Raw genomic sequence first — 14,623 nt, forward strand, 5'->3', positions numbered from 1 at the left:
AAATTCAAGTCTGACTCGCTCGAAGTTAAATTCTTAATTTTCCCAAAAATCCCATTCAATTTTTGTCTTCTCACAGGGAATCGAACCTGGAACCTTCCGAGCATGAATCGAGCGTCTGGTTTACTACACCACGGAGGCCGCTGACGAAGTCACTAACCCAGTAATGACGAAGATGATTTTTATGTGAAAAAATATATCGACAGACGCGAGTTTCAAACGCCACGAATTGTATGCGTAATTCATATTGATATATTTCTTCTTTCTCCTCAGGATTTCGTGCGTGCCAGCCGGCACCGTGGCGCTAGTCTTCGTAGTCTCCCTGACGCTGGGCAGCAGCTGGGCCCTCAGCGGGGCCGACCTCCCGCGAGGGCCATACTGCGCGGCCCAGGCCCCCGGAGCCGACTGCTGCTACGGAAGGAAGGACGACTGCTCAGCCCCCATACTCGGTAACCTCAACATCACAATAACAAATAACAAAAATGATTTAAATGATGAAGAAATAAACAGAATAAACTGTCAGCCTACTAAAACTAAAGAAATACTTATTTGAACGTAGTTATTCGTTATGCAGAAGCCAGTCCACAATTTTGTCAATTCTAGGAGTAGATTCAGCAAAATGTAAACTCTCGCTCTCCAGACAGTAGCCAGGCTCTTCATAGACCTGGGCTTGGAGGGCGAGAACTATTCACAGCGACCCGTCACAATAGATCTTCACAGGTCGCAGTGACGTCAGGAGGTTGAATAAAACTGACCTTCACCTCCAAGAAAGGTCAATTCTACGTTTAGCCAAATCCAGCCAGACCGCTTTCATACAAAAAACTGTTATAATCACCACCTGAAAATAATGCTGATCACATGGTATTTCTTAATTTGCAGAAAACACCCACTGCACTAGAAAAATCTTACGATATAGATGCTGATGAGAATATTAGTGTCTCCAGAAATCTAGTCATCTTATATAAATGAAAGTGTATAAGGTCAAAGCACCAGTAAAAGACCACCCCCCAGTAAATGACCATTGGTTAATAAAACACAGTTTAACAAGAATTGCTACATGTGTCCAGTCAAAAAACTTTTATTTTTTTATTTATTTTGTTCATTAACGCCCAAAAGGCATTTACAAAAAATAAAAATGAATTACATGCTAACATACTAAATAATAAACAGAATATACAGAAAAAATATGTGAAATTAGTTAGAAAGAATATGACAAAAAGTTTTACAAAGTAAAAAAAAAAAAAACAATAATAACAAAGGTATGCAAGAAAAAACAGTAAGCATATAAACAAAAAATGCAAAGATATAAGCTTATGAAATAAATTCTGTAAGGCAAACAATAAATAAAGTGTTACGGTAAGCAAGAAAGACTTTTTAAAGTTAAATTAATAAACAAGCAAGCATATATTATTACGAAAAAATAAGAAATAAAAATATGTATCTATGAAATGCGTATTTGCCAATACTACAGTGCAATTTGATATAATGGTAAAAAATAAAAAAACAAGTATAAGGTAATAAAAATAAACAAGTAAGTATTTTTTTTAAATTATGAAATTGAATTGTCAATAATAGTTTGACGAGCAGCTACAAATAAACTTGATATTGTGGACTTATAAGATGGTAAAGAATTGGACAGAATGTCTGCAGCCGTTCCATAAGTGTTACCTAACCTATGCAGTCTCGGTATCAATGAATTGTTTTGTTGGTTGGAAGAAGTACTGGAGCAATGAAACAATAAAGTACTCCTAGTGTTGACAGCAGGTACTCTAAAATTAATCAATTCAAGTATTTTTGGTGCGTCAAAAAGAGAGTTTACAATTTTATACAGTACAATGAGATCATTAATAGTTCTTCTTTCAGAAAGTGTTGTTAGGTTAAGCAGTGTTAATAAATAGTCATAATTCACATTTTGAATTGGAATGTTTTTTAACACTAGAAACTATGATAAAGGCAGTAGGCGGACACATCTTTTGATAAGAAACAAATCTATCAGTTTTGAACTGTGAGTTGTCAAAAGGTGCGTCTTCCCGTTATTGTTCTGAGATTGATAGTGTTTTTATAAGGAAAGGTGTGGTAAGTGTTTAATTTGCTGCTATTTCTTGAGCAATTCTTTGAATACATCCATATTCTAATGTGTTAGGGTGTTTTATAATGTTATGATGTAACTAAATCTTAGTATTATTTTTACTGGGGTAGTAGTGGTCATTCACTGGTGATTCTGCTATTTTTTTAGAGCAATATTAATAATAATTGTAATATAAAAAAGTAAAAGTACTTAGAAAAATTAATGTGTTTTTTATTGTTTTCTTTAATTTTGTACGCTTCAATAATTAAAATTATACCTTTAATGTGGATTTCACTACAAGCTGAACCTTTGGTGCTTGGACCCTAAATACATCAGTGTTTAAAATACTTGTTTTAATACAAAATGTCACCTCATACAAGTTTGAATGGGGTATCATTCAATATGCTGTATTGTGTATTCTGCAAAATGTGGTCAGCCAGACTCAATAAAAGTCACCGAAATTCCATTAACACATAATTAAATTATATTAATGTTATTGTAACAAATTAGTTAAGTGATTCTTTACAATTATAAGGTACTCTAAAACAAAATGACGCAACATAGATCAGAGTCTGTCATGGGGCAGGCTGTCTTCTGCAAATGCACATCGTAGGTTGTGTGGTCAGCCAGACTTAAGAAATCAATAAATCTGGTCAAATACATAGTTAAATTCTTTTTTATTTTATTTAAATCTTAAAGTAGGGCACACATATCATACATATTGTTATGTGTGTTCTAATAATAACATTGCAAATATATTTAATTTATAAATTGTTTATCACATATGTCTTGACCATTATTTTAAATTTTGATATGTTTTTTTCTTCATAATTTTTTTTTTCCATTTCGTAATACTTTTTAATTGCTTTAAATAAAATTGAATTTTGTGACTTTGCCTTTTTCCTAAATGGAAGTCTAATTTTGTTCTTTTCTCTAGTATTGTGATCGTGTTCATGCTGGTTCCGATCAATTTTTTTCCAAAATTCTGTTTTTTTATTAGAGTTTATAATTTTATGAACAAATATCATTGTATTGTAAAATATTCTTTGTTTATATGTTAATAATTTCATTTCATTTACCATCGACTTTACCCTCGTATATCTGTTTTTTTTTCAAAATGATTCTAAAGGCTTTATTTTGTAATACAGTTAGTTTATCTATGTTTTCTTTGTTTGATAAAAATAAAATGCTACTACAGTAGTTAACGTGTGGTTCAATAATTGCTTTGTAAATAGTTTTGCAGGAGTCCTTATCAATAAATCTTCTGATCCTTCCCAAAATTGATATTTTTTTTGCAATCTTATTTATTACCATCTTATTACCATCTTATCTCTTTTGTGTTATAAAAACCGAGTGTATGCATTATTTATCATATTTTCAAAGTAAAAAAACAATCTAAATGTTGTGTAGGTTTGATTATTCATTCTTTTCACAAAAGTGCTATAATTTCAGTTTCACTTTTCTATGGCTGGCTGCTTTCTGAATAACTACGTTCATTTTATGTAACCTCATTTACCCAGTAATACTTTGCATGAACCAACAAACACACCATCACGCCCCGGGGGTAAACAGAGAGGATAAAACGCCACCTAAGTCTGTATTTGCATATAGACCTCGACCAGGACGATTGTTCCGACTTCCGACATGTCCATCTTCAAGTATTTATTTAAGGTGATTCTAAACGAAAATACGAAACTAATTTTTCATAGATGGCGCTTATGTATTTTTTTATTGAAAAATGCCATTTTTACGTTTATTTTCAATGGAAATTTTACAAAACTTGGGTTGCGGAAACTTTACGCTAAATTGATTGTAACAAATGCCATAACCATATAATTTCGGTCCTTTTCACAAAATCGTGTACAAAACAAAAATTTTTTTTTTCATTTTGTTCATTCTTTACAAAGTCGAAACACCGCACACCCAAGATTCTTCTGAGACACCTATTTTCAAAACTCAGTATTTTGCTGTTTTGGGCCGTAGTGAGGTGCCACGATTCGCATCCATAGAGGAGAATATGTGTTATGCAGGAGTTATATAGACGGCATTTGGTTTTTGCTTAATAAATACCCGATCTCTAGACAGCCTTTATTCTTATTTAAATTTATTTCAACAGAGCGAGAAAACATTTTTGAGAAGGGAATTTGCAAGTCTAGGCATTTAAAGGGCTTATGACCTGTTATTGGCTGGTTTAAGTGGTCACTTTACACACTGTGTAAAATTCACCATTCTGCCCATGTTTGAACATCCACATTTCCTCAACTCTTCCATCTGTTGACTTTTGTGAAGTAAAAGAGCTGAAACCTTTATCACGTGGGTGAGATTCATCCGGCTGAACCAAATCACCTACTAGGCAACGCCTTAAAACATTTTTTCAAATTTTCAAACTTCTTCTTTTACCAGGTAGTTAATTCAAAGTGGCCAGTTAAACCAGCGAATGACAAGTCATAAGCCCTGATAATGCCTTGACTTCCATATTCCCTTCTCTATTTTTTTTCCACTCTCTGTTGAAATAGATTTAAATATGAATAACTCCCTAGGGAGGAAATCCAGCCAGTCTGCAAGCATTTGGAGACTTTATTCTGTTGTTCTGTTCTCAAACATTGTTGAGACTTTATTCTGTTGAATGTGGCGCCTGCTACTCCTATCCGCACTCCTAGTTATTTTTTAAAGCTGCCATTTTCTGTAACATACACTCCCAGGTATTTGAAACTCTCGATGCTTTCGATGATTTAGTTTGATTTGTGTATTACTCATTTTTTATTTCTGCAATAAATTACAATGAACTTCCAAGAATTTCCACTAAAAAATTGCTTCTGATCACAATCGCAAAGACCCTGAAAAAATATTTCTATTGTGAATGTCGAGATTGTCAAGGATACGAATGGCTCCTATTTATTTATTTACTAGTGCTGGTTTAACAGGAATTTAGTCTGTTTGGAGCTGACCACCCATTAGCAAGATATTTATGGGATTGTGGCAGAATCCAGAAGCGAATAATAGCCATGTTTTCAGGTCACAGCCACCTTTTTAACGAATTAGATATTTTAATTGACCATTTTGGGTGACCTGATGGTAATTCAATAGCAATCTCTGAACGTTTTGATTATATTGAAATGTTTTAAGTGTCGTCAAACCGGTCTAATTTAAAAAGGATAAAATCTAAATATAAATATCTGTTATTATTGAAATCTATTGCGACAGAGAGGGAACCAATTTTATTTATTTATTTTATTAGGTAAACAACCAGTACGTACACATATATTGCCAATTTCTTTGTATATTAGTGTAGGACACTCATGCACACACAAAAAAATTGATTACACTTAATACAATAATTTAAATTATGTTCAATATAATAAATGTAAAAGAAACGAAATGAAAAATGCTTCTCTCAAAATTTCTATAATTTTTGACCTAAATTTACATACATTGTCACAGAAAATATCAGCCTCGGTAAATATATTGTTATATTGGTCGCGTATTCTGGGTATTGTAGATTGTTTGAAATAGTTTGTTGACGCGATTTCAGTGTAAAACAGAAGATTTTGTCTTGCCGGTCTAGATGGCACACGGAATGGAAGTCTTTCAAGTAGGTTTGAAGAATCAATTTTATTATTTATTAATTTGAATAAAAATAACTGGTCTAACCTTATTCTTCGATTTTCAAGAGAGTTTATTCCATGGTACTGCATACTTTCAACATGATTAGAGAAGTTAGCCGGTAGTCGACCTGCTTGAAAAATTTTCGTAGGACCCTTTCTAATCTATAAATACTTGCATAATAGTAAGGTGACCAAATAGGAGTACAGTATTCTACCTGGGGACGAACAAAAAGAAAGAAGGCAATGTGGAAATCTAGGTATTTTCTGGGCTTATGACCTGTCTTATGGCTGGTCTATGAGGCCACATTTCACGCTGTCAGATTCGCAATCCGTATTCACAGAAGTGTATCATATCTAAAAAATAAATTTTCAGTTGTTAATTTGGGGATTTTTATTTTTTTAATGCGACGACATTTTGCTTTGCTTCATATAATGGCCGCACTGATGATATATAGCAAATATGCAAAGATCATGCTTTCGGTAAAGCAAAGAGTAATTTTTATTACACATGTTGGTGTAGTGAGTGTCCTCACGAATAGACGGGTACGTCTCAAAATTGGTAGACATAAAAAGTCTGTTAGTGTTTACATACTTATTTTTACTAACATTAGTTAAAATGTTTTACCACGAAGTTAATGCTTTGAACACGAATTATAAATTTTGATTGCCTGTGCAAATTGTAAAAATGTATATTTACGCTATGGCTCTGTTTGAGGGTAGATTGTGGTTGGTAAACGTAAGTCTGGTTATCTTGATTTCTTGAGACAGGTGGTTCCTTGGTAGTCGCGGACTCCGGATCAGGAGGTCGAACCCCGCTCTGCTAAAACTTGTTTCACATTTTTATAACGCAGCTATTTGCGACTGCCAGAAAATAGCCCCAAAAATTTAATACAATTATAATATTTTGAGTTTGTCTAAATGTTTATAGCGATGGGCTTTACGCTCTAGGAAATTATAAAGATTGACTTGGACAATAGATATTCCATAAATCTTTTTTGAGAAGGAAAATATGAGAGTCCAGGGATTTACAAAGCGCTTGTTTGGCTGATTTAAGCCCTGAAAACTCCTGAAAATGGAAATCAGTAGAGTAGAGATTAGTCCGTCTCGTGTTCTTTTCGTAAGCCTTTTTGCCTACCGTGTCTAAGATCCTGGGTTCAGGTTTCGATTCCCAAAAATTCGGATAAAAAGTAAGGAAGTCATATGTTTTTGCCATTTTGAAAACGCCGTTGTTCCAAAAACAGACAATCAGGAAGTTCCGAGGTCTTTTTTATAAATTATTTTTTACAACAAGATTTTAGTCTTAATGCACCAGCCACAATTTACCCAGTGTGGGACTAACCCGATAGAGCCCTCACAGCACGACGTGACCCTCAAGTTTATAGTGGCATCCTTAGGTACGCTGTGCTACTGCGACGATTTCTGCAACAGGACCCGCAGCGAGGACTGCTGCCCGGACTACTGGAGCCACTGCCACGGCCAGCAGCCGCCTCCGGAGAACATCATCCAGTGCTACCACGGCGGGAAGTATATGCTGAAGGGACAGAAGACCAGGGACAACTGTAATGACTGGTGAGTACTGTGCCCGATTCACTGATCTATAAAATTTTCTTTTCACTTCTGGTGTTCCGCAAGGTTCGCACCTGGTGACACTATTATTTATCTTTTTTTAATATCTGTTTATGTACAATATTTTGAGTTATTAAGATTAACAAATAACAACAGAAATGGAGAGATAATGAAATTTGGCAGTTTAGGCATCTACAAGACTAATGAGCTGTCATTGTTTACACTGTGTAACATTCACCATTCTGACCATATTTGAACATCTATATTCTATCAATTCTTTCATATGTTGATTTTTGTGAAGTTAAAGAGCTGAAAACTTTATTTATGCGGGTTAGATTCATCCGATTTAATCATTTCACTTACATACTGGGCAACGACTGAATTTTTTTTTGTGTAAATTGTATATTTTTTAATGTATTTAAAATGAATAAGATACCGCGTTATGTTCTCATTTGAATTCAACTATGCCGTGTTGTGTCCTTTTAAAGTGTAGAAATACTGCTAGGATCTTAAAGAAACAGGATGGCATCACATTTCATGTGTAATTAACAAACGAATGTTTAAGTAGCAAATAAATTACTTAAAAAATGAATTATTTTTCCATCTGTCAGATTGTCGAAGAAACAAAATGGAAATTTCGTTAGTGTTGCCAGGGCAGATTTTTTAAACTCTATTTTGTTTATTTAATAAAAGAACTAATTAATATTAGACCTCGGATTAAACAACGCCGTGGGGGACATTTGAACGACATTATCTTCAAAACATCTAATATTATTTAGCATGATATAAAAATATCTGTTTTGTGTCAAATAAAATTTGTTTTATATGTTAAGTTCAAAGTGCATAAATTCAATAACTCTTATTTAATGACCCTTTATTTATCTAATCTGTTGTGTCAATCAATGTTTCCGCGTGCACAATAAAATTTTAGAGAAATTAACAGATCGCTTATTTTTTTACCTTACATTTGTGTTATGGTTAATTTTTTTCCCATCAAGCAACATTACCCGGCGACTTAACGTATGCGCGCGGCGAAAGTGTGTCTAAGTGAGGGAATTATTGGACACAGTCTGATGTATTCAAACATGAATATACTCTCCTTCTGGACTATTCTTAATTCTATGATGATAAATAATAAATAAATAAATGAAAACATCAGTTTTTGAATATTTTCCATATTTATACCGGTGAAATTCAAATATGTGATTGCGTAGCAGGATTATACGTCGCGAAACGTAAATATTTTGACATTTAATTTATTTGGTGTTCTCGGATGTTCCATTGTGGTCGCGAATACGATAAACAACAATGGGGAGAAATTGTTATCACGTCGATAGGTATTTGAGATTGAGCTACTGGGCTTAGAGGACGAATACTATTTACGGGGACCCGTCACAATAGATCTTCACAGGTCGCAGTGACGTCAGGAGCTTGCATAGCACTGACCCCTACCACTAAGAATAAAAATAAGATTACCTTCCAAATGATCGATGTGCCAATGCATTATTCGCGTGTGCAAAAAGCATATGATGATAAACAATCAACCACCAATTGTTTAAAAAGCAATTAATAACTATTCTAGAAGGACAGCATCATAAAGCAATGAACCGAATGAATGTACCAATCAAATTTATCACTGACCCAATAAAATGTCACATGTCAGTTCGGCTCATTAATTATTTATGGTTATCATAAACAAATGAATAGCGGGGCTGTGCCACTCTTTTTTGCAACGAGGAAATGTTATTTTTCCCGCCTTTAGCTAGTGTTGCCATGACCCCTAAATAATTAACGTCAATTGACGTAACCATTTGGAGAAGCATCACTGCATCTAGAGCCCGAATTTTTCGGCTGTCAAATAACAAAAAAGGAAGGCAAAGGAACATATTCAAGCGTGGCATACATCGATCCAAAAACAATTTGTACATTTATTTTATTTTATTTTATTAACATAAACGGCAAATCTGCCCTTTACAAAAATTTATAATACTAACACATTTGGCTAAATATATATATATTTTTTTTTTTAAACATAATTTTGAACCCAAGATTTATAAAAAAATTTGAACCTAAAAATAATACAAGATTTATATTTTAAAAATTAACCTAATAGTCATGCAACATATTCAGTAGAAAGTTTTAACAATTCAAGAATAAATGTAAAAAACAAAATTAAAGAATAAAATATTCTACAGTAATACAACAAGAAAATCATAAGTACTGTTTCATACAGCTAGGCAAAGTGAACAAAAACTGTATATATTATGAAATACATGAATAAATAAATATAATTACCATTTACCATCTTTGAAAAAGTTCAAAAGGTTTGTTCTATAGAAACAATCTCTTCAATCCGTGCCTCATGTCTGAGGATGGTGATTACGCCTGACTCCAGGCATGGCTCGTCTGTGGACAGTCTCCCTCCACCTGGAACGGTCTTGTGCTCTTCTATAGGCATTTGTCAGTGATGATTCTGATAACTCAGTGTCTGTGCCGCTTCATCTTGTCGGTTGGCGTCCACGTGACCTTGTCCCTTCGACACTTCCCAGAAGAATAGTTTCCTCCAAACTATCAGAGTCTTCCCTGGAAATATTCCCAAAGAACTGCAGGATTCTTTTCTCGCACATGGATATCAGTCTCCCATGTCCAGAATATATAGGAACTATTGTTGCATTTTATGTTTTATTTTTATGTTATTTTGTAAACTTGCCAAACACAAGAGCTAGACTCTTTTTTGGCAAGTTCAACCTTAAGTGTTTCATTTTTCTACTGAATGTATTGTTTATTTTTGCTAAAATAAAGGTTTTTAAAAAAAAAATAAAAAAAATATATATATATTATGAAATGCACGAATAAATAAATATAATTACCATTCACCATCTTTGAAAAAGTTCAAAAGGTTTGTTCTATGGGAACAATACCCTACACTAAATATATCAGATACGTGGGAATAACTATTGCCGAGTTCATGAAGTATATTTAATACGGCATTACAAGTATACACTGTCCGTGAATTGTTGCTACAAAACGGTGGCACCTGTCTAGTCATTCTTCCAGACACCCTGAAGTTGATGAGAGATAATAGTTCAGGGCAATCCCATATTGAATTTACAATTTTGAATAAATTTAGATGTACAGACTAAACCATTTTAATTATAATTGAAATTCTTTTGCTATCAGATAGTTTTGTGGAGTTATTTAACACATAGATACATTTAACAGATATGAAGAACATTTTAGAGAAGGTAAAATAGAAGTGTTGGCATCTACATGGCTTATGACCTGTCATTTATTTTATTTTATTTAACGCTTCATATACATATACAGTTTATATACATATAAGGGCGGGCATATATCCTCAAGGCAATTTCTTTTTACCTACTTGAACCGTTCAGTTTGGGAAAATTACAAGTACATGGACATATTGAATCTAACAATTTTATACAAAAATTAAAAACAAAAGAAAATAACAATATACATACTATGAATATAAAAAATTAACACTATACTATGAAGAGAGGAGAGAGGATGGGAAGTAAAGAAGAAGGATAAAGGAATAATTTAAATATTTAGATAGTTAAATATATTTCAATCTTGACTTAAATGTAAATAAAGAAGGGACGTTTCTAACCGAAAGCGATTAGGGCTGATCTGAAGGTCACAAAAAAGTCAATAAGATATTGTTTTAAATTGAATATTGCAACCAGAATTAATCTTTTTTTTTTAAATAAAATATTATTCTATAAAAAAGGTTTCAACTAAGTATTGAAGTACTGAAGGCATAATTTTAATTAGAAATAAAGAAAATGTCACAAAAATGTATGTGATTTAAGATGCTTGTATTTTTTTCAAAAACAAAAAAATTAAATTTGGCCACGGCCACTTTTATATTTAATTTATTATATTCAAATTATAACGAGAAATTTTAGTTCAATACTTGGTCTTTATTGAGATCCCAGATACCTAAGTTTAGTCTAAATTTGAAATGGCGTAATCTGCCGGTCTAAACGTAATTATATTTTAGTTACATAAAACTTTTAAGTATATTTTTTAACAGAAATACCTTTAAAAAAGATTGTTTTTATCGAATTTATGTTTTTTATTGCGCGATTTGAAAAAAACATTTGTTTTAAAATGGCAAAACCGTATGATTTCCTAATTTTGCGTTCGTTTTACCAGACTACAGCCTTAAATGGCCACTTTACACACTGTGTAACATTCACCATTCTGCCCATATTTGAACATCTATATCCCTTAAATTCTTTCATCTGTTGATGTTTGTGAAGTTAAAGAGCTGAACTTTTATTTATGCGGGTGAGATCATCCAATTGAATTATTTCACCCACATACTAGACAATGCCTGAAAATCTTATTTTTGCAATTTCCGTACTTCTTCATGGACCAGGTGGATTTATCAACAATTTTTTGAGTTTGTTCAAATTTTCGTAGACAAGGACTGGATTCAACTCCCTGGGGAGCTGTTGATATTAACATATTACAACAGAGATGAAGAACATTTAAGAGAAGGTATATAGAAGGGTAATAAATAAAGGTTTCAGCTCTTTAACTTCACAAACATCAACAGAGGAAAGAATTGAAGGAATATAAATGTTCAAATATAGGCAGAATGGTGAATGTTACACAGTGTGTAAAGTGGCCACTTAAACCAGCCATTGACAGGTCATAAGCCCTGTAGATGCCTAGACTTCTATATTACCTTCTCTCAAATGTTCTTCATCTCTGTTGTAAATATGTTAATTGATTTATTGCAATATATTGTATTCTTTTTTTAAGTAAACGCCGATTTTTCGCCAATGAACTGTATTTATTTACGAGGAAATCAAAAACAAACCGACACACGCGTTGACTTATGACCGCGATAACTTAAGCATGTTTATTTTTGTTAATTGTGATAGCTCAAATGCTTAGCATGTTTTTAAGCATTGATAGTTATTTGTGATTGCACAGTAAAAAGAGACGAGACAAAATACTTATTTTGCTGTTGATTTGCATAGTTCAAACTATGCCAAATACTCACCTATTCCACGGCTCCACATGTTAGCGAACAAACATGGAAACTTAGATTTATTTCATTTATCTTTATACCAATTAAAATCATTTCTTTTTAATCACTTCTTTTCTTTGGAATTTAATTAATAATTTATTATAAAAATGTACTAAGTGTTATACCTTGTTTTAGCGTTTATGCTATGATACGTCGCCTCTGTTACTTCAATACCTTTTTATTTAAACCCTTTATTTTTTGTTAATTTGCTGCATACCTTTGTTATAATTTCTTATTTAATTTTTCTTTATTATTTCCTTATTTTCTTCTGATTTTATTTCATGTATCTATATTTTTATACTGTGTTTAGGTGTTTTGTTTTATTATAAATGTTTTTCAATATTATGTTATACTTTGTTAAAGGCGTAAGCCGTCGAAATAAATAAATAAATTAGGTGCGGAAAGGGAATGATAAGGACTCTATCTCCAAAAAAAAATCGTTCACTTTTGAGGTGCGTAAAACGAAACAGAGAAACGTCGATTTTGCCGATTTCAGTTAGACATAATCGGTCCGACGTGCAGGTGACTTTTTCGCAGAGTATCGGGGAGGCATTTGCGAGAGAGTTACAGAAAAAACAATGTTTAAATGCTGTATCGATCGAAGCGATCAAAATGGAGTATCACAGTCGTAAAATAGAATATCTATTTAGAATATCTTAGAGTAAGTTGACGCGGAAATTAAATCTTTAAACGTAGATCGTAAAACTTAAATAAAGATATTTGCCCACAGGATGAAGCTGTGAAAAGAATATATAATTGTGGACAGTGTATGAAAGAGAATAAATCTCATACAAGATGAGTGATTGTCTCAAAAATACACTAATCTTGCATGCCAATAGATTCGACTATGACAGGGATGCCTCAAACACATCGTTTTGTTGCAACACATTTTAATAATATGTATGATTTTGTTTTTAGAAACTTCGCTGGTCTGTCTTTAAACTGTTTTTTTAATGTTATTATACCATTGTCGACTGTTTGTTTCTTTAAAATAAATAAATTAATAACAAACAATAAAAGTTTACATGTGACAGGAGAGCCATAGATAAATAGGGATTTGTTAACTCTTGAGTGGCTGTGATGTCACACTAGTCGACATAGGACACTAGACTTGATATATCTCACTTATTTTTTTAAATGATGAATTCGTATTTTTTGCAATATTCAAATGGACATTTTCACACCCGATTTAGAAAGTAAAATTTGAATAACTATGCTAAATTTTAATACAAAAAATATTTATCCTTGCTACGCGAAGAATGAATGTCGGCTAATTCAGCAACACACCTATAATGATACCTTACACTAGAGAGAGCACAAAGATAGAAGTCATAACATGGAAGACAGAGACGCTGTTCTGCGGCGGGTGTCGTCTAAAATAGATTTAGTCTTCAGTCGGTTGATGACAATGATGGGGGACGTACGCGCGTAACATGAGCGGCGTATTTGTGATTATTTATTTATTTTGCTATAACAGGGCTAAATTATATGTTTATTTGCATAAATTTATGGAAAAGGAATTATTAAATAGTATGTCTTCACGTTTTTCATTTTTTCAAATGTCTGAACTTTAGAATATTCGTCTTTTACTAGTGGTAACACGATGTTACATCACCGCGCGCAAAGGGATTATTTACCACAGTCTTTTAAGAGTTAATGTCGCCACTTTCTCGTTCGTCTTTGTAATAAAATTGTCGGAGGGTTTTCAAGAATAGCATTATGACAAAGCAATCGAAATGCCCAATGGACTATTGTCGCGTGGGTGACAAAATGTCACATCTTTCCAGCATAAAGCTTCGACAAGGCACCGCTAGGCTAACTGTTATTTGTATGTGAACAAAAAAACAAATGAAACGTTTATGCCAACCCTAGTAAGAGCAAGGATAGAGATGCCAAACTATTCTGTGTGTAATAATATACATGCTGCATAAAAAGTTTTATGCAAATAGTAATTGTGAGAGAATGTAACGGGTGTCGCAAAACAACAAAACCTCTCCGTGGTACGGGGGGCGCCGCTCACGTTCTGGTTACTAATCGCGTCATACGTAACACTGGTGGCCACTGGCCGATGGCGATGGCGATGGTAGATGGTACTATTATTGCTGATGTGTAATTCACACGAGGACACTTTTTAGTACTTATCAACTGAATGCAAATTTGAAAAAACTGTAAATAATCATAAATAAAAACCAGGGGCGGATCGTTCAAATAAGCGATTATGCACAGCGTACCATTTTATTTTTATTTTTATTTTATTTTATTAACAATAACGGCAAATCTGTCTTTTACAAACATTTATAATATTAACATATTTGGCTTAAT

General features: G+C 33.1%; 1 protein-coding gene across 2 annotated transcripts in view; it reads left to right on the forward strand.

Annotated features, from left to right (window-relative positions):
* Positions 1-276: 276 nt before the first annotated feature.
* Positions 277-14,623, forward strand: part of Swim (Secreted Wg-interacting molecule) — a 38,631-nt gene continuing 24,284 nt past the window's right edge. The window contains exons 1-2 of one of the 2 annotated variants that reach the window (XM_088229484.1): positions 277-446; positions 7,053-7,239. In XM_088229484.1, the coding sequence (XP_088085610.1) occupies positions 7,199-7,239 (41 nt within the window). In that variant the 5' untranslated portion in view covers positions 277-446; positions 7,053-7,198. The remainder of the gene's footprint in view (positions 447-7,052; positions 7,240-14,623) is intronic. The other variant, XM_088229474.1, reaches the window with a different exon arrangement.

Source organism: Micrasema longulum, unplaced genomic scaffold, assembly GCF_059751315.1.
Source record: "Micrasema longulum isolate JH-2025_06_02 unplaced genomic scaffold, ASM5975131v1 h1tg000054l, whole genome shotgun sequence".
Taxonomy (NCBI): domain Eukaryota; kingdom Metazoa; phylum Arthropoda; class Insecta; order Trichoptera; family Brachycentridae; genus Micrasema; species Micrasema longulum.